The 26,787-nt window shown below is 41.0% G+C and overlaps 2 protein-coding genes across 3 annotated transcripts in view; both read left to right on the forward strand.

Moving 5' to 3' along the window:
- Positions 1-4,386, forward strand: part of LOC113625975 (putative E3 ubiquitin-protein ligase HERC6) — a 44,298-nt gene extending 39,912 nt beyond the window's left edge. The window contains 6 exon segments of the mRNA XM_027116949.1: positions 550-555; positions 1,306-1,348; positions 1,351-1,465; positions 2,283-2,293; positions 2,657-2,728; positions 3,844-4,386. Coding sequence (XP_026972750.1) covers positions 550-555; positions 1,306-1,348; positions 1,351-1,465; positions 2,283-2,293; positions 2,657-2,728; positions 3,844-4,067 — 471 coding nt within the window. The 3' untranslated portion in view covers positions 4,068-4,386.
- A 4,440-nt stretch (positions 4,387-8,826) lies between these two features.
- The window catches only part of HERC5 (HECT and RLD domain containing E3 ubiquitin protein ligase 5), a 40,891-nt gene continuing 22,930 nt past the window's right edge, over positions 8,827-26,787 (forward strand). The window contains exons 1-12 of one of the 2 annotated variants that reach the window (XM_027116895.1): positions 8,827-9,276; positions 11,538-11,658; positions 12,315-12,394; positions 14,812-15,033; positions 16,223-16,314; positions 16,576-16,706; positions 18,186-18,331; positions 19,479-19,555; positions 20,286-20,389; positions 21,615-21,674; positions 23,029-23,125; positions 25,773-25,962. In XM_027116895.1, the coding sequence (XP_026972696.1) occupies positions 9,006-9,276; positions 11,538-11,658; positions 12,315-12,394; positions 14,812-15,033; positions 16,223-16,314; positions 16,576-16,706; positions 18,186-18,331; positions 19,479-19,555; positions 20,286-20,389; positions 21,615-21,674; positions 23,029-23,125; positions 25,773-25,962 (1,591 nt within the window). In that variant the 5' untranslated portion in view covers positions 8,827-9,005. The remainder of the gene's footprint in view (positions 9,277-11,537; positions 11,659-12,314; positions 12,395-14,811; positions 15,034-16,222; positions 16,315-16,575; positions 16,707-18,185; positions 18,332-19,478; positions 19,556-20,285; positions 20,390-21,614; positions 21,675-23,028; positions 23,126-25,772; positions 25,963-26,787) is intronic. The other variant, XM_027116896.1, reaches the window with a different exon arrangement.

Genomic DNA, 26,787 nt, shown 5'->3' on the forward strand with positions numbered 1-26,787 from the left:
TTTTTTTTTTTTTTTTTTTTTTTTTTTTTTGCGGTACGGGGGCCTCTCACTGCTGTGGCCTCTCCCGTTGCGGAGCACAGGCTCCGGACGCGCAGGCTCAGCGGCCATGGCTCACGGGCCCAGCCACTCCGCGGCATGTGGGATCTTCCCGGACCGGGGCACGAACCTGTGTCCCCTGCATCGGCAGGTGGACTCTCAACCACTGCGCCACCAGGGAAGCCGTGTTTTGTATCTTTCTGAGAAGGAATGAACCTCTAAAAGATAGGAATGGCCAAGGTGTGCCAGTGGTAGGATTTTTATCAATCAACAAGCTTTTGCTGACTGTTTCTTGAGGTTCCCACATTGTATTAAATATTGTAGAAGATTCAAGTTAGTGTGTAACACAGTCTCTTTCCTCTTGAAACTTTTTATATATGTAGATGGAGCGATAAGACTAAAACACTGGGAACTTCAGCAATTCTTTGAAATTATAGGCTGCTGATTTTAAGTGTAATAGTTGTTGAGAAACACGGTAGGATAGGGAAGGAAGCAGTCATGTGGGATTAGAAGCCCAGAGTTCTAGTCTTGAGTGCTGATGGCTGTGTAATTTAGCCTCTCTGAGTTTTCAGTTTCCTCACCTATAAAACAGCTGTCATAATTTCTGTTCTGCCTGCTTTCCAGAGCTGTTGTGAGATTAAAACAAGGTATATCAAAGTGTGAAGCACCATGAAAACTTTAGGGCACTATACAAATTTAAGAGATTTCATCAGGACTTTTTCCTTCCTTTCCACAGACCCTCACAGTCGACGGCCTCGGTCACCTTCCCTGACCCATATGCTTATCCCTGTAAGCACGTCTAGGTCGAGGCTGCATCACAGGGGAACACTCCTCTGACACACACCTGACATGCCTGGTGCCCACTGCAGGTGTAGATAAGGTGTACCCTTTCTTCCTGGTGTCATTTTTGTACATGAATTTGAAGACAAAGACTGTAAAATTAAATAGTGAAAACCTTGGTTTATAAGGCTATCTGAGCATGTTTTTTCATATTCCAGATGTGCTATTAGTAACAAAATGCAAATTCATTTATTCAGTGTCCTGAACTGTTAAAATTTGTATTTTAACTTATGGAAGAAATTCACTTTGTATTATAGCCTGTGTAAGAACCTCAAATTTTGATTTTCCTGAAGCCCATTTTGTTTCTAATTTCTGACTTTTAGAAAAGCGAAGCAAACCTTTTTTTTTTACTAATCTAATTATCCCTTTGGATTATTGATTATCTATAATACATTAAGGATTTTTTTCCTTCTCCTTTTCCCCCCTAAGTTTGAGAAGAAGAGATATTTCCTCTTTGGGATGCTGTGTGGACTCTATTGTACAATTTTAACATTGTCAACCTCCCTTACCCACTGGGTCTGTTTAAGAAACTTCTGGACCAAGAGCCATCATTAGAAGATTTAGAAGAACTCAGTCCTCTTTTGGGGAAGTAAGTAAATATAATTGCTTTTCTAGGACTATATATGGAGTCAGTCTCAGTAGTTTAAATATAAATAATGTTATACACACAGACAAGGTCTTCAGTTTCAATAATTGTGCATGCTCTTTAGGTGAATTTGAATTTTGGCATGACTTATAATCAAGTAAACATTTAGAAATGGAGAAAAGCCAAATGCCCCTTAATTATCAACCAGCACAATAAACGGAGCTCTGGCCTGGTCTCTTGAATTTATCCAGATGGAAACAGTTGCTTTGGATAGTACATGATATTCTTAATGAGAATCATGCATGCTATATTTGTTTTAAATAAATCCTAGTTAATCATTTCATTTATTTGAATAAATCAGCCTGTCATCAACTTTATTTTTTAAGGTTTGAAAAATGCTCGTTCTAAGTTAAAAGGCAAACTATCTCCTGTGAGGAAAATACTGGCAACACATATGACAGACAAAGGATTAATATCTCCGATGCATAGACATAGATATAGATATAGATGTGGCTATATGTGTGTGTATATATAATAAAATGAAAATATGCTCAACCTCTCTAGTAATCAAGAAAATGCAAATGCAAATGAGATATTTTTCTGCTTACAGATTGACAACTGTTAAAAGTTTCTTATAAAATGTAGAGTTGGCAGCAGATGGGGGGGAAGTACTCTCTTCTCATGTACTGTTAGCGGAAGAATAAACTGGCTAGATTTACACCATGTGCTCTGACAGTGTAGAGCCTTGGCAATACTGATATTTTGGGCTGGATAATTCTTTGTTGTGGAGCGCTGACCTGGACATCGTAGGAATGTTTAGCAGCCTATGGGGTTGCTACCCACTAGATGCCAGTAGTAAAACTCCCTTCAGTCGTAACAACCAAAGTTGTCTCCAGATTTTGCCAAATGTTCCCTGGGGGACAAAACCACCCCTGGTTGAGAATGACTTGTCTAGAGGAAGGGGCTCCTTCTTATAATTTCCACCACGGGCAGCAGTGTCTGTGTTAGCAGTGGGTCTACCAATTAAACCATAAATAGAGGTTAATTCCAGGAAGAGGGAGTGAGTAGGTGGAGGAGAAGAAATTTACGTGGCATTTTATACATTTCTAAGTTGTCCACAACTTTTTCCATTGAACATTTATTTCTTTTGAAATTTTACAAGAATAATAAATATAATGTTTTAAACGAAATAAGAAGTTCTAAATGATGAAGCTGATGACATTAAAGAAGTACTTGGCATACGTTTTTCTGTGAGTACTAATGAAAGCCAGATTATAGTTTAGATTTAATGGGTTTTTTTTGTTTTTTTTTGTTTTTTGCGGTACACGGGCCCCTCACTGTTGTGGCCTCTCTCGTTGCGGAGCACAGGCTCCGGACGCGCAGGCCCAACGGCCATGGCTCACGGGCCCAGTCGCTCCGCGGCACGTGGGATCTTCCCAGACCGGGGCACGAACCCGTGTCCCCCGCATCGGCAGGCGGACTCTCAACCACTGCGTCACCAGGGAAGCCCCAATATTCTCTCTTAATGGGAAACTTTTGCTTCAGTCCAGTGGTTCTTTTTTTTTTTTTTTTTAATTTATTTTATTTATTTATTTTTGGCTGTGTTGGGTCTTCATTGCTGCGCGCGGGCTTTCTCTAGTTGTGGCGAGCAGGGGCTACTCTTCGTTGCAGTGCGTGGGCTTCTCATTGTGGTGGCTTCTCTTGTTGTGGAGCGTGGGCTCTAGGCGCATGGGCTTCAGTAGTTGTGGCACACGGGCTCAGTAGTTGTGGCTCTTGGGCTCTAGAGTGCAGGATCAGTAGTTGTGGTGCACAGGCTTAGTTGTTCTGTGGCATGTGGGATCTTCCCGGACCAGGGCTCGAACCTGTGTCCTCTGCATTGGCAGGTGGATTCTTAACCACTGCGCTACCAGGGAAGCCCAGTCCAGTGGTTCTGTTGGCTGTACGTTCAGTGAGTTCACTTACATTTTCCTACCCCTGGCTTTTTCTTGGGCTTTTCCCCCTGCCTAGAATGGTCACCCAGCTCATCTCCTTGAGAACTGACTAGCCAGCTGTGACCTCTGAAGCTTCCCTGTCACCCCAGCCTCTCTCCCTGCCTTGAGTTAGCTCCTCATACTTCCTAGCTGAGCTAAACTAAACTTCCTTGTATCTTGCTGTTATATTTTCAGGTATATAATTTCCCCTCAACTAGATCATGAACTCACTAGATCAAGGACCAAGACCAAATGTCATGATTTTTTTTCACTCCACATGGTCCCATGTAGCTCTCTTTGCACAAGGGGACCCAATACATATTTGTTGAGTGAAGTGACTGATTTCTTCCTTTTCATTTTAAGTTTTGCTCTTCCTGTGAACTCTCTTAACCAAAGTTTATTTCTTTTTAGTTTTTCTTACAGGAAATGAAAGGCTGCATGTAAAAAGCATACGGAAGGTGGGAATCCTATTTTGCTGTCCTGAAACTTTCAGTGAAAGAGATTTCTCAATATCACTGACATGTCATAATATTGTGGACCTCCCTAAATATTCTACAATGGAAAGAATGGAGGAAGCAGTTCAAGTAGCCATCAACAGCAACAAAGGATTTATGTCACCCACGGTCACAGAGTGATAGTGACCTTTGAGAGGCTCAGATCTCAGGTTCTCTCACCCTTCGATCCTTCCGTTCTTCTTAGTACAAAGTGTTGACGGATTTTAGTTAGAATAAGTTGACAAATGCTGGGATAAACAATAACATGATGAGTCAAGGATAACATTTTTAATGAATCAACATTTCCTGATCCTTAAACTTGCTATGAGAATGCTTGCTTTTTACTGAATTATTTCCTGAACAATAATTATCATTTAAAAATATACTACATGTTAAAAGCTAACAGATATTTTTAAAAAACTGTACATCTAGGGGGCTTCCCTGGTGGCGCAGTGGTTGAGTCCACCTGCCGATGCAGGGGACGCGGGTTCGTGCCCCGGTCTGGGAAGATCCCACATGCCGCGGAGCGGCTGGGCCCGTGAGCCATGGCCGCTGAGCCTGCGCGTCCGGAGCCTGTGCTCCGCAGCAGGAGAGGCCACAACAGTGAGAGGCCCGCCTTAAAAAAAAAAAAAAAAATTGTACATCTAATAAACACTGTCTGCAAATATGAAAGACATGCTGAAGTTCAAAAAAATAAAACTATAAACTAATTCAACATGTTTTTGAGGCACATAGATATATATTTTTATATTCTGGAATGTCTCCAGAGTTTTGATTTTAGCCAAACAATCTATTTGAAAAATCTAAATGTTAAGGGATTTATTAATTTAATGAATAATGACTTATGCTCATTGCTGTGTTCCAAGAAGCATTCTTTATTTTGGTTAAAGGCTAATAAGCCCAACAAGGAACTCCCATTTAATTACAGTTGGACAAAAATGAAGAACATGAAATATGTTTTCAGCATCATGGTATAGAATGAATTAAAGGAGAGATATAAGTATGGTGGAAATGAATTTTGTGGGCCATTTCCATCTCATATTAAATTTTAAACTGTAAGCTATTCTATAAATGCCTGTCATCCCAAACCACACACAGAAGCCTTGTGTCAGTGGTACTTTGGGAAAGGAAGCTATGGGGTGAAGTTCCTACTGGGGTGCTGATGTGGAAAGAGGGCAGGCATCTGAGGACAGACAGAACAGACATAGAGACTGCACCAAGGACACTAGAAGGTAAGGTGGTTAGTAGAAACATAAGCCCCCGGCAAATCCCCATAGCTATTTTGGATAGATCTAGTTTCTACAATAAATGCAATGAAGGCCCAGATGTATTCTATTTGAATTTTAAGGGAAAAGGTAACTTCTAAATCTTAGGGATCCTTAGGCCCCTGACTTTTGGGTTGTGTTTTTCAGGCCTTTCAACTCCAACGTTACTTTTTCTGTGCAAATGGGTGAACTGTACTAAACATATGAAGAAGAGATAGTACCAATTCTTTATATACTCTTTCGGAAAATAAAGGTAGTGAGAACACTTCCCAATTAATTCTCTGTTGCCAGCGTTACCCTAATACCAAAACCAGATAAAGACATTACAGGCAAAGAAAACTACATGTATCTCTCATATGAACAGATACAAAAATCTTCTACAAAGTTTTAACGTGTCAAACACCCAATAAAATATAAAAAGGATACTACCTTGTGACCAACTGGGATTTAGTCCAGAAATGCATTTGAAAATCCATTATATTTCACTATAATAGAAAAAACAATCACATCATTACCTCAATAGAGGTAGAATAATACTGACAAAATTCAACAGCCACTCGTGCAGGATGAATAGCCACTCATGCAGGATGAATACTCTTGGAAAACTAGGAACTTCCTCAACCTGATTACTTCATACTTAATGGTGAAAGACCAAATGCTTTCCTACTAAAATTGGGAACAAGGCCAAGATGTCTGTCATCGCTTCTGTTCAACATTGTACTAGATGTACTTAGTCCACACAATAAGGCAAACTAAAAAACAGAAAGGGCATAATGATTAGAAAGGAAACAGTAAAGCTATCTTATTTATAAATTACATGGGTATCCGTAGGCTATTCAAAGGGATCCATACAAAAAAACTACTAGAACTATTAAGTAAATATAGAAAGGTGTCAGGATCCAAGGTCAATGCAAAAATCAATTGCATTTATATATATACTCACAACAATCATACACTGAATTTTTTTAAAGTACCATTTGCAATATCATCAAAAAATAAGAAATACTAAGGATAAATTTAATAAAATATGTTCGACTGTTCCCTGAAAACTTGAAAATATTGCTGAATGAGATTAAAGAAGCTTTAAATTAATGGAGAGAGACATGCTCATGGACAGAAGAATCAATATTATCAGCATGTCAGTTCTTCTGAAACTGATCTAATTTAGTGCAATTTCAAAATCCTTGCAGTCTGTTTTGTAGAAATTGATAAACTGATCTTAAAGTGTATATGGAAATGCAAAGGACCTAAAATAGGCAAAACAACATTGAAGAAGGACCGTGGTGGAACAGTTGAGTGAACCGATTTTGAGACTTAATTAGAATCTACAGTAATCAAGGCAGTGTGGTACTGGAGTAAAAATGGACATACAGGACTTCCCTGGTGGTGCAGTGGTTAAGAATCCACCTGCCAATGCGGAGTACATGGGTTCGAGCCCTGGTCTGGGAAGATCCCACATGCCACGGAGCAACTAAACCCGTGCACCACGACTACTGAGCCTGCACTCTAGAGCCCGCAAACCACAACTACTGAAGCCCGCGTGCCACCACTACTGAAGCCCACGCACCTAGAGCCCATGCTCCTCAATAAGCGAAGCCACCGCAATGAGAAGCTCACGCACCACAACGAAGAGTAGCCCCCGCTCGTCGCAACTAGAGAAAGGCTGCATGCAGCAACAAAGACCCAACACTGTCAAAAATAAATAAATTTATTTTTTTTAAAAATGAACATACAGATAATGGAACACAATAAAAAGTCCAGAAGTAAATCAAATCACATATAGCCAACAGTTTTGACAAAGACGCCAAGGCAATTCAGTGGAACTGTTCCAAACTGGAACAGTTGGAAATCCATAAGAATAAAAAAATGAACCTCTTCCCTTACCTCACATCATAAAGAATAATTCATTTGAAATGTAACAAAGACCTAAAGCTATAAAACTTCTAGAAGATAACATATAAGAAAATCTTTGTTACCTTGGGTCAAGCAAAGGTTTCTTAAGTAAGACAAAAAAGGCATGAACTATGTAAGAGAAAAACAAAAATGGATAAAGAAGAAAAAATGAATAAACTGCATCAAAATTAAAACTTAAGCTCTTCAAATGACATTTTTTCATGTAATTTTATTTTTTTGTTTTAGTTTTATCATAGCTTTTTTTAAATTGAAGTATAGTTGCTTTACAATATTGTGTTAGTTCAAATGACATTTTTAATAAAATCAAAAGGCAAGCCACAGACTGGTAGGAAACATTTCAAAACATATGTCTAATAAAGGACTTTATATGTAACATAAAGAGTTGTATTACAGGGACTTCCCTGATGGTCCAGTGGTTAAGACTCCACGCTCCCAATGCAGGGGGCCCTGGTTTGATCCCTGGTCAGGGAACTAGATCCCACATGCTGCAACTGAAGATCCTGCAAGCTGCAAGGAAGATCCCATGTGCAGCAACTAAGACCCAGCACAGCCAAATAAAATAATAAATAAATATTAAAAAAGAACTCTGTTATACATATAAAAAACCCTTAGATAATAAGCAATCGAATAAATGGGCAAAAGATATGAACAGACCACCAAATAAGAGACAGAGATCAGCACTAATAAGCACCTGAAAAAATGCTAAATATCATTAATCGTTAGGGAAATGGAAATTAAAACTGCGATAAGATAGTACTCTAGACTACCTGAATTGCTAAAATTAAAAAGACTGACCAAACCAAATGTCGGCAAGGATACAGAGGGACTGGAGCTCCCATAAACTGCTGGATGGAATGCAAAATAGTATAGCACTTTAGAAAAGTTTGGTAGTTTCTTAAAATGATATTCATGTACTTACCATATGACACAGCAATTCCATTTTTAGGTATTTACCCCAAAGAAATGAAAACATTTATCCACTCAAAGACTTGTTCACAGTGTTCACAGCACTTCTATTCTCTGTGGGCACAAACCGGAAAGGACTGAAAAGCCTGCCTATTGGTAAATGGATAAAGAAATTGTGGTATATCCATATAATAGAATACCACTCAATAACAAAGAGGGAACTACTGATGAAACACTACAGGATGAATCTCAAAAGCCTTATGCTAAGTGAAAAAAGTCAGACACAAAAGACTGCACAAGTTTGAGTCCATTCCTAAGAAACTCTAGAAAAGGCAAAGATTTATTGACAGCAGATCAGTGGTTGCAGGGATCGCAGCGTGGGCCGTGGTACGGTACGGCACGGCACTAGTTTCACCACAAGACTGCGGCAGAGCCCCTAACAGAATGCTTAACAACTTTCAGCTCTCCGGGCCACCATAGTTTCTGGAAATTCTGCACGTCCGTCTGTGTCAGGGCTCCTCCTAGTGGAATTGCAGTGTTTCTTCGAAGGCCACCTTGTCCAGTTCAGGTGGCTACTGCCCGCCCGAGGACACCTTCTCAGCCCTGCCCACCCACCTCTTCACCGGCCAGCTTCCTGTTTACTCTGGCCACCGTCCAAGCCAGTCGTGAGTCATAGAGTTTCCCTTTAACTTTTCCTTTTCGATTCCGCCCACTTTAAAAAAAAAAAAGGCAGTTTCGATTCTCTCTGACACTGCCGGCTCCGCCCCCAAACAGCACATTGGAAGCCCGGCGTCGGGGCAGGGGCGGGGTAGGGAGGCTGCGGGTCCTCGACGCCGTCGTGCGTTGCGCTCGTTCCGCCTCCGCACCGCGACGTTTCGTGGCCCGTGGGCGCTCTCGCAGCGGCCGTCTCCCCCATTCCTTGCCTCGCCACAGCTCGGTCTCTTCCGAAGGTCTGGAGAGCGGAGGCACTGCCGTGGAGCCCGGGAAAACAGTGATGGAGCGGAGGCCATCGAGGAGGTCGCGGGCCGGCGGCGGCGCGCGCTTGGCGCCCGGGCTAGTCCCCGCGTCCCGGCCCGCGGAGCTGCGGGGTGCGAAGCTCTGGCTCTTCCCCAGCGCCGACCCGCTCCGCAGCGCGCTGTCCCGGAGGACCGAGGCGACGCGCCAGATGTGCTGCACGCGCGAACGCCTGGCTGTGCTGGAGCGCGGCGGCGCCGGCGTCGAGGTCCACCAGCTGCCGGCGGGGAGCGACGGCGCCAGGAAGCCGAGTGAGTGGGGCGGCGCAGCGCCCGCTCGGCCCTCCCGCCGCGGGCTGGGGGTGTGAGTGCGGTGGGCTGCCGGGGTCGGAGTCGCGGTCGGGGCCAGCAGGGACGCTTCTCTAAAGAGTGGCCCGACTTGTGGGTGTGCAGTCCTTCTCTCACCGCGAAGGACATTCAGAAGGGGACCCGACGCCGCAGCGGTCGGCGGAGGCAGCAGACGCGCTTCGGCCCGGGGGCTTTTCGCGCTTGGCTCGTGCAGCATCCCTGCGCTCTCCCCGCCCCGAGCCCGGTGGGCGTGGAGTTTGGCGGGGTGGTGGCGAGGAGTAGTCGGCTGCGTCCGCCAATCGCACGGAGGGAGTGTACCGGCAGCATCTTAATCTCAGCCAGCCCTCTTCTGTCGTTGGTTTCTGTTCCAAGTGTGTTTCTCACTGACCCCTTTTTCGGTCCGCTCCTATTTGGAGTCTTTGGAGAACGTCTTTCGCGTTATCTTGTTCTCAGTGACGTTGTTTGCAGGCATTTTAAAGAGTGCTTTCAGTTGCACTTCTCCGTGGTAAACTCTGTAGAGATTAGGTCCGGTGTCCGTAGCTCCCATTCTACAGGTGGGCGGGAAAGCAAATGGCCACACACTTAACTGAAAAATTTGCCCTTCTGTTGAGTGAAGAACATGATATTTTACTTTTGTTCGTTTTACTTTTAACTTGAGCGGAGTCGAGGTTTTTTTTTCTGTGGGTCATTCGCATTTCTTTTTGGTGAACTGCCTGTTCATTTATATCTTTGCCTGGCTTTTTAAAAAATTGAGTTGTCGGGCTTCCCTGGTGGCGCAGTGGTTGCGAGTCCGCCTGCCGATGCAGGGGACACGGGTTCGTGCCCCGGTCCGGGAGGATCCTACATGCCACGGAGCGGCTGGGCCCGTGAGCCATGGCCGCTGAGCCTGCGCGTCCGGAGCCTGTGCTCCGCAACGGGAGAGGCCACAGCAGTGAGAGGCCCGCGTACCACAAAAAAAAAAAAAAAAGAAAATATTGAGTTGTCATCTTTTTCGTATTTATTTCGAAGAGTTTTTGAATATTGAGTTAGAGGAGCTTTTTGTCGGTCATATATGTTGTAAAATTTTCCCCGACTTGCTTTTAGCAAAGGTTATTTTATTGTCTACTTCATCAATATTTTACGGAGGCTTATGCATTTTGTGTTATGTTAGAAAGCCATTCACAATCCTATTTCTTTTTTTAATGTTCTCATCTTTATACAAATTTTAAGATTTTACTTTTAAACCTAAAATTTTTGATACACTTGGAAATTATTTTGACTTAAGGAATGAAGTAGGGGGATCTAGATTGATTTGTTTCTCCAAACTGGCTAGCCGAATGTCCCAATACCTTTTTTTGAATAAACCCTCCTTTTTTTCAACTGATTTGAAATGCTGGGTCTCTAAAAAACTTTAGTCTGTTGGGCGATTTCTTCTTTATTACCAAACTGTTTTGGTTCTCTTAGCATTTTTATTATGAAGTCGTTTGTGCTTTGATATTTTTACATGAATAAATTTTTTTTCGTTAGAACTGAAAACTGAAACAGGGTCCCAAATCTATCCTACTTTTTGTGAACAAATTAAATAAGAGTAAATGGCATAGTGGACAGTTTTAAATCTTTAACTTTTATAAAGGGCTAAATATGCACTAATGCCAATAACAATTCTTTTAACAACATCCTTTTTAAAAATCGTCCCCCCAAACCAAATGTCTCCTTTTAAGAATATAGGCCTTGGCTTCTAGATGGAGCGTCAGGGGGGGTTTATTATTGTTATTTGTTTTGTTTTTGGAAAGAATACACAATATATTTACTTTTTAAATTAGTTGTGGGGGCTTCCCTGGTGGCGCAGTGGTTGGGAGTCCACCTGCCGATGCAGGGGACACGGGTTCGTGCCCCGGTCCGGGAAGATCTCACATGCCACGGAGCCGCTGGGCCCGTGAGCCATGGCCGCTGAGCATGCGCGTCCGGAGCCTGTGCTCCGCAACGGGAGAGGTCACAACAGTGAGAGGCCCGCGTACCAAAAAAAAAAAAAAAAAAAAAAGAGTTGTGTTGTCCAAAAATTAAGGTATATTTTCTTAACAGCCTTTTTCATTTCTAGCTCTTCAAATTTAGTTTCTCTTTCTGAACTTCTTGAATAGGAATCTAAAAGCAAACTTTTCCCAGGTGTTTTAAGTGTATTATGATGAAATGCATAATAATAGTGGGTAACAGAATGGTGACAGCTCCTGGTTGGATTTGCTCTGCAGAGTGCATTAAGTTAGGGAAAAAAATGAAGATACATTCCATGGACCAAGGAGCAGAGCACATGCTGGTTCTCTCCTCAGATGGAAAACCATTTGAGTACAACTATAGCATAAAACATGCAAGGTAAGGAAGGTTTTTTCTTTTATTAAAAATTATTTAAATTTTACTCAAAAGGCAATCATAATTTTTGTTGGAAGATGTTACTTTATATGATCCTTGTCGCCTGCTTTATACAGTGACATCTTAAGTAAATGGTGAATTCTATCAATGAACTAGAAATCAATTTATGTTTCCCATTGCATGCACCATGTGTTGCTTTGGCATTTAAAGGAAATGATTGCTTAGTCCACGTAGCCCCAAACTGGACTTGCACATTCATTAACTCATTTAACCCTCATAATGATACTATAAGTTATATTTACAGAAATAGTTTTCAACCTTGGGAAAAAATGAATTATCATGGAATGATTTGTGAGACTTTTTACTAGTAGATCATGTGAATTAGAAGTTATTTTCATCTTGTATTATTCCTGCATCATAAAATTATTGTTTGCAAAAGTGTCTTAGAATCATCTTACCACAGTTTTGTAATGCACATTATTTTCTTTTTAAGCCACTAATTAAAGCATGTTATTATTATAATAATTTTAGATGTGCTGAATGTGAAGCAGTAAATTTAATGTTTTGAGCTTCAGTCCTAATTAAATACAGTTAATAATTCTTACATCAATGTTGTGACTTCCATTATGTGATCAATATAAAACATTTTCTTTCATCAGGTTTCAGTGCATTTTACAAGAAAAAAATAATATAATTCAGATCACATGCGGAGATTATCATTCGCTTGCACTCTCAAAAGGTACTTTTCTGAAATATTAATTGTTTCTTAGAGGGAGCGAATGTGTGTGTGTATAGAACTAGTAGAATGTATGTGCTTCACTTTGTAAGAGGACAGAAGTATGGTTTTGAATGTGATATGGTCTAGAGCACTACTAAAGGAGATACAAAATTAGAATTCTTGAACCTATAAAATCTTCAGGTTTTCATAATTACTATTCCTACCTTTTCTTCTGTCAAAGGACAAAACTAAAACAATTTGGTAACGAGTTTGATGTCCTTTATTTAAGGGAAAAGAACCCATGGATTGAGAGTGTACAGGGCTTCACAAGCAGTGGAACAGTCTTCCCGAGGGGTTTCGGGCAAGGGCGAGTTTAGTGTCAGAAGCCTCAACGCGGAAACCGGGCGTGATCGGCTAAGGTTGCGTGGCTGACATTTAGAAAGATCAAGGAACAAGGAAATCAGTGTAGACCGCAGCGTCGACTTGGTGCTTGGGGATTGGCTGACTGCATATGCTGTGTTTCTGGTCAAGCAGAGCATTTACAGGGGCATGAAAGTTTGGTTTGGTGACATGGAACCTGGGCTACCTCTTGGGCCTAGAGCTTTATTTCAGAAGTTCCATGTTTTTTTATTTTTCAAATATGAAACAGTGAAAATATTCTGAATAATCAAAATCTCCTCTCTGGAAGCAGGACCAGGCATGGTCCACCCTTTTCCAGAACTTTCTTCCCTTTTCCTAGTGCTCTTCCAGCTCCCATGATGGGAGCTCAGAATCCCTTGGGTCTGCTTTTATGACCAGTTTGCAGACCTCTGACGTGTTTTAACATTACCTTTTGAATTCAGAGATTCTCCCCAGCCCTTTATTACTTCCTGTTTCTTATCAGATACCATAATGGTAGGGAAGGGAAGTAGTGAATATGGAGTATTTCCTGAAGAAACTTGACCTAATTAAGACAGGAAGGCGATAGAGGGGGGAATTCAGGATCAAGGAAATGTTTTAAATACGTAGGACAGATATAAACATAAACTGAATGAAAGCTGGAATTCAAGGGAAGTAAGTAATCAAGTATTTGACCTGTACCGAAGGCCCTGCTAAGGTTTGAGTGTATAAAACTTGTATTGGAAAAAACTGGTTGTTTGAGTTCATCCATTTATGAACAGATCTTTCAGTTTGAGTATCTACCATGTTGAGGTTGTGAAGATGAGACAGACACACTGTGCCTTCAAGAAGCCCAGGATCTAGGGATGTGGGGCGAAGGGGTTGTTCAGGGTTTGTAATTGGTAAATCACAATCTAGGAAGAATGAAAGTTGGGAAAGCAAGAAAGGGAACTACTGATCGTTCTTAGTCGTATCATAATATTCCTGGTGGCTGATAGGCATGTGATAATTACGTTTGAAGGAAAACCTCTGTCTCCCACCAGGTCCTGCTCAGTAAAGATTAAATCTCCGATATATTCTTTTAGACCCCATTAGATACTGTCGTCTCTATTAGATAATATCTAAGAACTTTTCTTTAAAAACATGATCCAGTGTGTATAGGTATGACTGACTCACTTTGCTGTACACCTGAAACTAGCACAACATTGTGAATCAACTATACTCCAATAAAAATTTTTTAAATAAATAAGTAAAATAAAAATATGTTCCATATATTCAATTAATGGAAGAAGATGCTCACTCTTTCAAAATACTGTGCTGCCGTTTTCAATGTATTTTTAAGGTATTTATTTGGCATCTTAAGGCACTTGGGAGAGGGAAAGAAAGAAAAGTAGTTTTAGGTTTTATTTTCCCAAATGTAGAATGTTTCTATCTTTCATGGGCCCATCCTGTGGGATTTTTAACATAAGTGTTTCTTGAATTTGATTATAATATATTCAGATAGCTTTATTCTTTGTCCGTTCGGGCTGCTATGACAAAAATAGACTGGGTGGCTTAAACAACAGAAATCTATTTCTCACGGTTCTGGAGGTAGAAGTGCAAAGTCAGGGTTCCAGCAGGTTCGGTGTCTACTGAGGGCCAGTTTTCTAACAGGTGGAGAGGACGAGGGAGCTCTCTGGGGACCCATTTGTGAGGGCGTTAACCCCATTCATGAGTGCCCCCCACCTCGCCATCTCATCTAATTCTAGTCACCGCCCAAAGGCCTCACCTCCTAATACCGTCACACTGAGGGTTAGGATTTCAACGTAGGAGTTTTGGGGGGACACAGACATTCAGTTCATAGCACTACCCTTTGAGGTAAGAGGTAAGGAATTGTAACTGTCATTGCTAAAGTGAAGGTTCTGGTTTTTCTGACCCAGACATGAGAGGATCTGGGCAGTCTTGTCAGTTTGAATGGAGGAGATCATGATGGTATAGTATGGATAGCACATAATGTCCTAGGGTGATGTCTGCTGCATTTTAAACTTAACTAAGACAGCGTTTTCTCTGTTTACGTCAAGGTGGTGAGCTTTTTGCGTGGGGACAGAACTCAGACGGCCAGCTTGGAGTTGGAAGAGGATTTGCCTCGGTCCCTACACCGCAGATCGTGGAGCACCTCTCAGGAGTCCCCTTGGTTCAGATTTCTGCAGGAGAAGCCCACAGCATGGCCTTATCCATGTTGGGAAACATTTACTCATGGGGAAGAAATGATTGTGGACAGCTGGGCCTGGGCCACACCGACAGTATGGAAACATATTTTCAAATTCATATTCTAAACAAATATATATTTGTCATGTAAGAGATGAATGTACCACAGACTTCCCTGGCAAAAATGATTCAGATCCCCACTTTCATTAGCACTGATCTCCCCGGTTATCTCTCTGTCTTCAGGGCAGAATCGGTCTAAACGACATGCATGCGCAGGGTGCTGGTCATGGCTGTAATTGAGACGTGTGTCAGGGCCAAGTGGGAAAAAGGGAAAGAGCATTGGACTGGGGATCAGAATACCTGGGCTTTGATTCCCACTTGAAGTTAACTAATTTCAGGACCTACCCAAGTCACTTACTTTTCTCTAGGTCTTATTTTCTTTTTCTGTAAAGTGATGAGTTTGGATGAAGTGACCTTCAAGGTACTTGTGCACTTAAATGTCTATTATTCCAATTACATTAGGACAAAAGGATACTAAAATTCTATTTAGAAAGTCACCTGTCCTAGTCTCATAAGGTATTCATTACGTCTGTACACACTACCCCTACAAAGCAGATGGCAATATTTCTGATTACCCCAAACACCTTGTTAGAGATTTCAGGTGTGGCAAACTCAGCTGCTTCATTAGCTGTGGTGATGAACACGTTCCCCCCAGAGTTACTGATCAGATAACTGCATTTCTGCCTCACATGGTCCAATGCTAGTTACTCAGGAGAACCTGTAAGTCAGTGTTCGAAAAATACTCAGAGGAGGAAAAGGAATAAAGGACAGTTGAACTTATTTTTGCTGAATCTCTAAGTGCTTGGACAAGAAAATAATCGTGAAAGAGAGAAGAGGTAGTGGAAGGGAAGGACAGTGTAGTAGAGACTTTGAAAGAAAAAAAGAAGCTTTATGTTCATTAAAAGGGTAATGCTAGATGGGACTTGGAAATCAGGTGTGCTTCAATGAAGGCTAATCAGGTCAGGTTCAAAAGAGAAGAAGGGGCTCTGGGAAGTGAAAGTGACACTTTCACAGGTGAGGGCCCCCGACTGTGGCCCTTTGACCACTGCCCACCTCTGCTTTTAGACCTAAATGTACCAACACAGAGCCTTTCTTGTCAGTGTGTTAGGAGCTGTTGTGATGGGCCTAGAGGAAGTGGTCTGGGTATTTTATCAGTAGGTGGAACTCTAGTGTGAAATTCACCATTTCCTTTGGGTCACTTGAACTCTTCTTTCCCTTGCCTAGATAAAGATTCTCCTTGCCTTATTGAAATGCCGGACAATCAGAAAGTTGAATTTCTCGCTTGTGGTGGCTCTCACACTGCCCTGCTAACAAAGGTGTGTTACCCTTGTCTCTCTGACTGTAATTCCAGGAGAGCACTTGGTAGTGGAGAAAGCACTAGAACCTGGAGATGTGGGCAGCTGGCGTTTCCCAGGGAAGAAAGGTCACCACTGCCCACACGCAGGACTGTCCTGATCACTGGGGGGCTTTGCTTTGATGGTGATTTTATTGATTTTTCACTGACGCCTTTGCATCAGTGAGTGTTTACTTCTGTGTCATATTTCTCTAGAATCTGATATGAAGTTCCCTTTCTTTAGGGTGGGCTGGTGTTTACTTTTGGTGCTGGAAAGTATGGGCAACTCGGTCACAATTCAACACAGAATGAGTTAAGACCCTGTTTGGTAACTGGACTCGTGGGGAATAGAGTGACCCAGATAGCATGTGGAAGGTGAGTTGTAAAGTGTCAATGAAAATTGGTAAGATGTGCACGGTAAATTTAGATAGGTAGTTTAATAAAATGTCCATCGAGTTTCTTTGATTGAAATAAAGGTATCAGACATTTTCAGATAGGTGAAGATGCTTAATTTTACATTATTAGACAATCATAATAAATATTTTACTATAGATATTTACTTTCATTGATTTTTTTTAATGTGTAAATATATTTACTTTCTGTTGGTCCTTTAGTGAAATACCTTTGTAACTGTTCGAATGCACTTTTATCTTAAAAAAAAAAGTTATTTATTTGGAAAAAAATGAACAAACATGAGTTAGAAAGGTTTATCCATTGATATCATCACTCCATCTCTGCATCGACCAAAGGAACATCGTCACCACTTTGGATTTTTCGTAACATACATTCCTCCGAGTAGCATGTGTTACGGAAGGAGTCCTCACCTTAGAAATGTCTTACTGCAAACCAGGCAGTACCCCTGCTAACACAGGAGAATTCACTGGAAAGACACAAGACTCACTGAAAGCTACTACACTGATGGTCACTTTTATTACAAGAGGAGGATACAAGTTAGAACCAGTCAAAGGAAGAGATGCATAAGACAGAGTCTAGAAGGGGTCCAAATGAGGCGCTTCTGCTGTCCACTCCCCTTGGAGCCATGGGCCGTGTTACCTCCTCCCAGCCTGATACATGACTGAAGAATATTGCCAACCAGGGACGCTCACCCAAGTCCAGGGTTGTTATTGGGGTTTCATTGCTTAGTCACGATTGATTGAATTCTTGCCCATGTAGTTGAACTCAGCCTCCAGCCTCTGTGTATCGAGAGGTTGGGCTTACATACAGCTGGAGGGGCTTCCAGGAGCCACCTGGATAAACTATTAGGTGTGGTCTTAGGGGCGGGCCTACCATGAATAACAGAGACACTCCTATCACTTGGAAAATTCTAAGGGTTTAGACATTACCTCCCAGGAAGTGAGGACAAAAGCCAGACCTCGGAGTAAGGCCAGGTTCTTTCCTCATACATCTGTATAGTAGGAGAGGCCATCAGGCAAATCAGTAAGAACATCAGCATGATAAAGGTCTTTGGGAAATAGAGCGGGAGCTCGGGGAGGATCACCTAATGCTATCTTCTAGGATGGGGAGGGGAGGGACTCAGAGATGGCTTCCAGAAGGTGGGGACTCAAGCCAAGACCTAAAGAAGGAGTAGAAGGCAAGAGGTGGTGCTTGTTCTGACGAAGGGAACGTCATTTGCCAGGGTGCAGCCTCGTGGCCTTCAGCACGCTTAGGGGTTCCAAAATCATCTCAGCCACACATGAGTGGTTTCTTAGTTTCTAGGTGGCTGATGTCATCCACTGGAAGTTGGTTAGCTGTTTCCCTGACCGAGTAGCGTAATTTCTTCAGTTTACCGGATTGTTGCATACTCTAATCATTGTGGATAATTGAGAACGGACCATATGTGTTTTCATTTAATAGGCAGCACACACTTGCCTATGTTTCTGATTTGGGGAAGGTCTTTTCTTTTGGTTCTGGAAAAGAAGGACAACTGGGGAACGGTGGAACACATAATCAGCTGATACCGTGTCCCATGAAATTGTCATCAAAGGAAGAACTCACATTTGGTAAGTTCTTGAGGAGCACAGGATTCGGCACGAATACCTTGGTTGAGAAACTGATTGTTCTAAGTGTGTAATGTGGGCAAGAAAAGAAGTGTCTGACTGTGAAGGGAGGTTTTCTAAACATTGCTTTCATTCGTTTACTTGTAACCAGCGTAACACAGCCAATCTAATTTATCAAGTCGAAATAACCATTAGTTTTCCCTTAGCCCTTCAGGTTAAGATTAATGTGGATTTAAAACGATACAACATAAAATAGACTGTATGGGTTCAGAGGCCTATGCAGCCTCTGATTCCAGTTTTCAAGGGACCTATTAATTCCATAGTGATTGTTCTTCTTACCTGATTAAATTGACTCATAATCGTTTAAAACCCTCAGAATGATGAGCAGCTGACATATGCCAGGCAGTGTAAACTGTGCCTAGCTCACCGGCCCTTAAACAGTTCCAGGAGATGTGTCCTCTCAGTTGTCTTCTGCTGGAGGGTGCAGAGACTCGGAGGGCGGAAGGTTAGCCCGGGAAGGGTTGTGGCTGGACACGTGAACTGTGCCCTGTGTAACTCTAGAGCCTTCGCTCTGAGACGTTCCACTGTAGAAGTGCCTCGGAGCCCTTGGGTCACTTGTTTCTGAAAGCTTAGTGGTGACCGGAAGTACCAGAATTCTCTCAGTTCTTCTGGGGAAATGAACAGTCGGGTTACTTCCTTAAGCAGATCAAGTATTATATCTGATTTCTTATAACCACTTGCATAGGCTTTTTAAGTACTTAACATCCTTCACAGCCAGTAGTCGTTGATTAAATCTTGAGTTGTAGAATAATAAATAGGGTTTTTAGTAAGAGGCGCTGAATTAAACCAGGGAACAGTTAACTAATCAAGTATTTGTTTGACTGTGTTGTATATATAAGCATTTATGTTAATTATGTGTATTAAACTGATAGCACGTTGCCGACCTTGCGAATCATCTATGTTTGCTAACTAGACTTTACTCTGAAGTAGATATGTATTTCTGCTTTATCGGTAGGAAATGTACTGAGTCTTTGTCTGTCAGAAAGGTAAAAGGACTCAGTTTAAGAAGAATCTGAAATTATTTAGGCCGAGTGTGTATATTTGTATCAGATGAGTTTCTAAACTCTTATTTTTTGTAAATCCCTTTCAGAAAGCCATACCTCAGAAAAGGAGTTAATAATGATTGCTGGAGGAGATCAAAGCATTTTGCTTTGGGTGGAAAAAGAGGTAAAAATAGATCTCTAGAAGTTTTATAACTTGGTATTTTAAGCAAAACAGAAGGTTCTAGAATCTAGATGTGGTGAATTCCAAAATCATCAGGTTACCAGGCTGAGTTTGGGGAATGGTTAGACGTTATCGATCCTTTATTGTCTAAACTACCTACGTATTTACTCACAAAAGTCAGCAGATTTGCCCTTAGTGTATGTCAGATACGTGTGATTTCCTTAGACTCTGCTTACCTTTCGGGGGGCTCCTTGCCAAGAGCATTTTGGTCAGGGTGCTAGTGAACCAGCAGGTTGATGTTCTGAAGTGACTTTGCCGGCCAGTACTAAAAAAGACCCGAGGTTTATAGTCTTATGAATACTCAGTCTGTAACCTCCATATCCTACTCCACCAAGGCAAACTGAGTTCCTGCCACTTCTGTACCCAGTCCTTTAGGATCTCTCCACTCAAAGCTGTCCGATGTTCAGTTTAATCTGATCATACCCGTATAAAGTGTTCAGTGTTGGGGCATTCAGAGAAACTTACTTTGGATCTAAGCACCCTTGGACAAGAAATTGGCAACCAGACAAATAAATGATTGATTGTTCCTTGGTAGAATCTTACTTGATGATTTTTGCAGAGCTATGTTATCCATGCTTAGTATTACTCTCTATCCCTAGAACGTGCCTAAGAGTTGGATACCTATTTCTGTGGTGTCTAAGTTACTGTATTTTACTATTTTGTTTGTTTACAGAATTCCTATGTTAATCTGAGGAGGAGAATTCCTACCTTGAATGAAGGCACTGTAAAGAGATGGATTGCTGATGTGGGGACTAAACAGTGGCAGAATACAAAAAGGTGCACCCTAAGTGTCTGTCTGCTCATATACCTCTCTAAAGCAGTGTTTCCCCAACTGGTTCTGCACGATACAGAGATGTGAGATTTTGTGGTCCGCTAGTGGTCCATTAGTCAGAGATCTGCAGAGAAACAGAACCAATAGGGTGTGTTTGAGGGTGGTGGGGAGAGATTTTAAGGAATTGGCTCATGCAATTGTAGGAGATGGCAAGTACAAAATCTCTGAGGCAGGACAGCAGGCTGGAGACCCAGGGAAAAGTTGATATTGCAGCTTGAGTCCCAAGGTAGTCTGGAGGCAGAATTCCCTCTTCCTCTGGAGACCTTAGACTTTTTCTCTTAAGGCCTTCAACTGATTGGATGAGGCCCATCCACATTATGGAGGGTAATCTGCTTTTCTCACAGTCTTCTGATTTGAATGTTAATCTCATCTAAAAAATACCTTCATAGCGACATCTAGATTGGTGTCTGATCAAATCTCTGGGTACCATGGCCTAGCCAAGTTGACACATACAATTTAGCATGTAAGCTCCATGGGGGCGTCTTTCTTTACTGCAGGACTTCTCTGGGCCTTTGATATGTTTAATTGTGACACTGAGCAGGAAATAGAGTCTACAGTTTCTCAACCCTCGTTGACTTTAGGGCCTCTTGTTTGTGAGCTGTTATTCACAGCTGAACAGCTTAGGCAACCTTACTCTCAATGGTAGAACTCCTACCATCTGTACAAATTATACTCATTTATACAGGCATTTCCTTTTAGAGACATTTTTAGGTATGGCTTCCTAATTCTGGAAAGTAGTTATACCAAGTAGCTGCATCGTGCAGAGCACAAATGGTCAGGAGCTATTTGTGCAAGTACTTCTATGACACAACTGAACATACATCCCCACCTTTCATTTCTGGTAATTTTTTTTTGTTTCTACTCCAGTGGAATAGAAATAAGTAGGGCTTGGAAAGCTGGGTGGGTTGGGAGTGTTTTATTTGTCTAAGAAAATATCCTAGGTCAAGCCTTATCCCCTTCCCCTCTGGCTTCCCTGAGTACGTATCTTTTTATTTCCCATGTTTGCCTCTGAAACTTTGAGATTTCGCAAATGAGACTTTCAGATGCCCATGGCAGTATGCAAATAAATTGGGAGATGGAGGGAGGAATTTGAAGGACAATTTGTCATGTCTCCTGCTACAAGGAGGCATATTCTGATTTGTTTTAACCACCATCTTATTCCTAATATAGGGAAATCAGAGAGATATTTTCATCTCCTGCATGTCTGGCTGGAAGTTTTTTAAGGGAAAGGTAATATATATAATAAATTTAAAATTCTGTTGAAAACACTATGTATCGATAGCATGGTGACTATGTTAATAATACTGTATTGTATGTTTGAAAGTTGCTGAGAGAATAGATCTTACAAGTTCTCATCACAAGAAAAAAAATGTGTGAGTGTGTGTGGTGATGAATTTTAACTAGACTTGTGATCATTTCACAGCATATGCTATACATATATCAGTGCATTACGTTGTACACACCTGAAACTAATATAATGTTATGTGTCCATTATGTCTCAATTTAAGAAACTGTGATAGATGATAAAGAAAATGGTTTGAGGGTAAAATAATTATGTGTGTCTTTATCTCTTTTTAAAAATTACCTTTTTTCCCCCTACAAAAGCACATATATGCTTGCTGTAGAAAATGTCAAAAAAAAGACATGAAACAAAAAGAAAATGGAAATCAGCCAAAATTCACCACTTAAGCGTAATAGCTAGTGTTTGTATAAATATTTTTTATGCAAATCTGTAGTTTTACAAAAAAGGGGATTATATTGTTTTATACATTTCTTCACGCTTAATACATTTGCCCATTTTTCCATTTTATTCCATTTTTATATTATTCAGTATTTCCCCATAACATCATTTTAGTGGTTGCATGTATTCCATGGGAAGAGTGTACCTTAATTTATTTGATTACTTCCTTATTACTAGATACTAAGGTTTCTTTGAATTTTTAAGTATTATGAAAGAATGACTTTGTACTTCTTTTCCTAAATATTGGTATAATATTTATTTAAAAGAACTTTTTCTGTTTTCAGACACTAAATATATGTATTATTTCACAGAGAATGGGTCTAATTTTAGACAATATATTCAGTCCAGTATAAACGTAGTTCTTGAGTTAAGATAGACATTTCATTAGTAATTTTCTCTTTGATTACTAAAAATTTACTGCTCTGAAACCCCTTTTTTGGTCCCTGCTTGTAGTTCATGTAACTGGAAAACAAGAAATACCTTTATCTTTTTCCTGTGGCTATTTTTTTTTTGTACTGGAAAATAAATATTTATTGATTACTCATTTAAGATAAGACAGTATCTGATGTAAAGTCTGATAGTGTGCGTATAGTTAATGCGGCCTTGATACTTTTTGACATTTCAGAAATAATCACATTTTGTCAACTATATTTTCAGTTGTGTTTGTATTCAGTCAAATTTTTATAGTTATTGAAAAGGTGGGAAAAAAGTAATTTTATTAAAATGAAGCAAGCTTGAGAAGAAACTTTTCATCTGGATAAATAATCTAATAAAATATTTAATTTTGAAGTGTCCGTTTTCATTTACTTATTCATCCATTTTTCATTTACCTTCCTTCCACAGAATAGCTGCAGAAACGATGTCTCTTCATTTGGACTTAAATGCAGCGAGGGACACCTTTATGGAGTTAACCCAAAAGGACTGGATTAGTAACACGGTGGTATTCTTCAGATTGTTACTTGGAAAAAGAAAATACACTGAAACATTTTTATAAGAACTCAAAATTTCAGAAGAAATATCTTGTTTTCAGATACTCTTTGAGACCCTGTGGCATATATAGATTAAGTTAAACTCAGCTGCCATTCAGGAGTTTCCCCACTTAGGGTGAAACAGCTGGTAGAGGAGGCACTTAGGTTACAAATAATCTAACTAGTTCATCGGTGCCCCCACACACATACACGTGTATGTACCGGCACTCCCCTAGAGGGAATGTTTTCAATTTAGGGCTTTAGGAAGATGATTAAAATATTTGTTGAGACTGGTACACTAGAATAAGAACAACATTTTATTTGCAGTTATTTTAAACATAAGTATAGAAATGAAAACACTTTTTCTGATATGAATGTCCCCCTCACCAAGGACTGCCTGGTCTGCACTTCCTTTTCTGTAGGTTCTAGAATATTCTTGTTCTTTCTGGGATTGTTGCTTCTTTGTTTCAGCACTGTTACTACTATCTTGAGGCTTCCCTCTTGGGGATGCTTCAGGCATGCTTCCTTTATGAATGTAGCCTTTCCTAATGTAGCTTTTATTAATTTATTTCCCTGTTCTACTGTACTGATTGATCTAGGGGTGGTACTGTCTATGTTGTTCTCTCAATCTGTTTCTTTCTGGGTCTCTGGCTCGTTTTTGCGCACGCTCTCTCCCCCTCCTTCACTTCTCTTGGCTCCTCCCACCCCCCATTTGGTCTTTCCTTCTGCTTCTGTGGCTCTTATTCTTTCCCTCTCTGTGTCTCGTGCTTGTTCTCTTCCTGCTCTCACCTCCCTCACCTGGTCTCTTGCTCTGTCTGTCACACTCAGCATTCTGTATCTTAGCTGCAGGTTCTCTCTCGCGCACTCTTTTCTCAAGGGAAGACGGAAAATTTAACTATGTTAACTTTGGCAGAACCATTGCCCAAAGAGGAGTCTGATGTAAAATGGATCCTTAATTATGTACCTTTATCAGGACTCTGCAGCAGTTAGTAGAAAGATCACCAAGAATAGAAAGCCATGTCTGCATCTGTGAAGGGAAGAGGTTGGACCAGTTCATCACCAAGGCTAATTATCCTTAGCTGTGCCAGAACAGTATCATATACAGTGCAAGCGACATAATCACAGAGCAGTCTCCCAGTGGTTCAGATGGGACAGTTGGATCAGAAGACCTGTAATGTTTCTGTTTTGCGATTTCTGTGACATGGACTCACAGACTTGGCCTTCCTTCATTTATTCAGCAAATATTTGAATACTGCTGTGCGTAGGGAACTGTGGTGAGACCCCTGTCTTTAGAGGCTCCTGGTTTAGTGAAGGAGACGGATACCTATGTGCAGCTGTCAGTTGTCTTCCCTGGTTCCCAGCTTAGAACATATTGGGTGTTTAATAAATATTTTTAGATGAATGAATTGATTCATTACCTGGGCAGTGAACGGTCAGCTCTGTTTAGAGTGCTCAAAACAAGGTGCCCAGGGGGAGGGGAGTTTACCAGGTACCTACAGGGGAAGGACATTCTAGGCAGTCAGGAAGGTGTGCACCAAGGCACAAGCTGTGAAACAGTATAACTGGCTTGAGAGCGGTACAGTGGTTCTAAAGGGCTGGGAGGTTCGGGGTTGCGGATGGTGAAGAGCCCAGAGGAAGGAGGGGGGCACGAGCAACCATCAGTTGTGCATATGACTCCGAAGACTGAACCTCGTGGTGGGAGCCCAATAGGATGTTTTGATGTGAAAATAGATAATTGTAAGATTTTGTAGATGTAGAGGTATCATTTAGCTAGTATCTCATAATTTAGTGATTGAGTTTGAGCTTTGGAGTCAGAAAGATCAGGAGAGATTCTCACTTAGCTCTGTGACCCTCAGCAGGTTAATTTCCCTAACGTGCGGAGTTCTCATTTATGAATCGGGGTTAATAATACCATCTATGTTACAGAGAAACGACAAGGATAAATGAACTTATATATGTGAATTACTTAGACAAATAATAAGAACCCTGTAAACACTAGATTATCTTCTTAACGGGCTTTTAGGCAAATTATTACCGTTATCTGAGCCCACAGAACACATAAACATTCAGAATTCCATTTGAATTTTTCTTCAACACGTGCATTCTGAATTGGGGAAACTAAGAAGATTGGAAGGGCTAGAAACTAGAGTTTGGTGGAGAGAGTTTGTGATGAGACAGGTGATTCTGTGAGAAGGTAACAGGAAACCATGCGGATTTTCGTTGTTTTTGTTTGTTTTTTATTTTTGTTTTGCTTTGGGAGATTCTGACACATCCTCTTTAAAAAATGAGGTGTGCTAGTGGAACTGGAGGGAAGAATGTGGACCATGATTGGGAGGGCTGCCTTTTAGTTCTGAGTCCATCCAGTATAATCTTGCACATGTGATTTCTTCTTGATCTCCTTCATGAACCCCAACAATTGGACGGAGAGGTTACTTGTCACACGTTTACACACCTAGGTATTGGGGAAGCTAGATGAGATGGGTTGTGAACATGGGTTTTAGAGAGACCACGTGATTGCTCCAATTTCATGGTGGGTTGAAACTCCGGGTTCCACACTTTATTTTATTACAGTAATTGCTGTCTTCTGAGTGTCTTTTCCTGGATCCTTTTTGACCACAGATAACCACATGTCTCAGGGATACTCTGTTGAAAAATCTTCCATTTCATTCTCCACATCAAGAAGCTTTAGGAGTTTTCTTCCTTCTCCCAGAATGTCCTGTGATGCATGACTGTAACAACTGGGAGAGCCTGGTGGTTCCTTTTGCAGAGGCTCTTTATAAAATGCGTGGCCAGTCGTCAGAGGTCCTGGGTAAGATTGATGGTTTACATTTGAAAACACATGACTGTCTTCTCAATGGAAACACGTGCCTAGTGAAGTTACGGCAAAACTTAGGTGATCGTGAACACATTCATGGTTGTTAGTTCCTAGTCTTAGCATATTCTAACATGCTGCAGTAATTACTGTGTTCATCCAAGATGGACTGTTCTAGTCCCTTTTCAGCGTTCTTGTAATGATACCTGTGTGGCTTGGTCATGAGGTCCTTTGCCCCCTACTTTTCATTATGAAGAACTTCATACACAGACGTTGAAAGACTAGTACAGTGAATCCCAGATGCTCTCTACCTGAGAGTCAACAGCAGTTAACATGTTGCCGTGTGTGTACAGATTACATTTTATTTTATTTTATTTTATTTTTTATTTATTTATTTATTTATTTTTTTTACATTTTATTTTTGCTGAACTATTTGGAAGTGAGTTGGAGATATCAGGACATTTTACCCATAATATTCAGCATGCATCTCCTAAGGATATGGAATCCTGTATTACCTCAACATGGTTACCACAGCTAATAAGATTAGCCGTGATTCCATAATATTACCTCACATCTAGGCCATATTCAGATTTCTGCACTTGTCCCGAAAAGTATTGTACAGGCTTTTTTTTTTTTTTAAAGAGCGTGGGTCAGTAGTCCTGTTCAGTGTCTCACATCTAGGTTTGTCTGATTGTTTCCTCCTGTCCCTGTATTTCCAGTACACTGGAAATTAGGTCTAGGGGCTTGATTATATTCTAATGAGGTTTTTGACACAAATAGCATATTCAGCCCAAGAAAGTCCATTCTTTCATATGTTTTGTC

This window comes from Aethalodelphis obliquidens, unplaced genomic scaffold (assembly GCF_003676395.1).
Source record: "Aethalodelphis obliquidens isolate GAN/ISIS:26980383/991018 unplaced genomic scaffold, ASM367639v1 scaffold17, whole genome shotgun sequence".
Classification (NCBI taxonomy): Eukaryota; Metazoa; Chordata; class Mammalia; order Artiodactyla; family Delphinidae; genus Aethalodelphis; species Aethalodelphis obliquidens.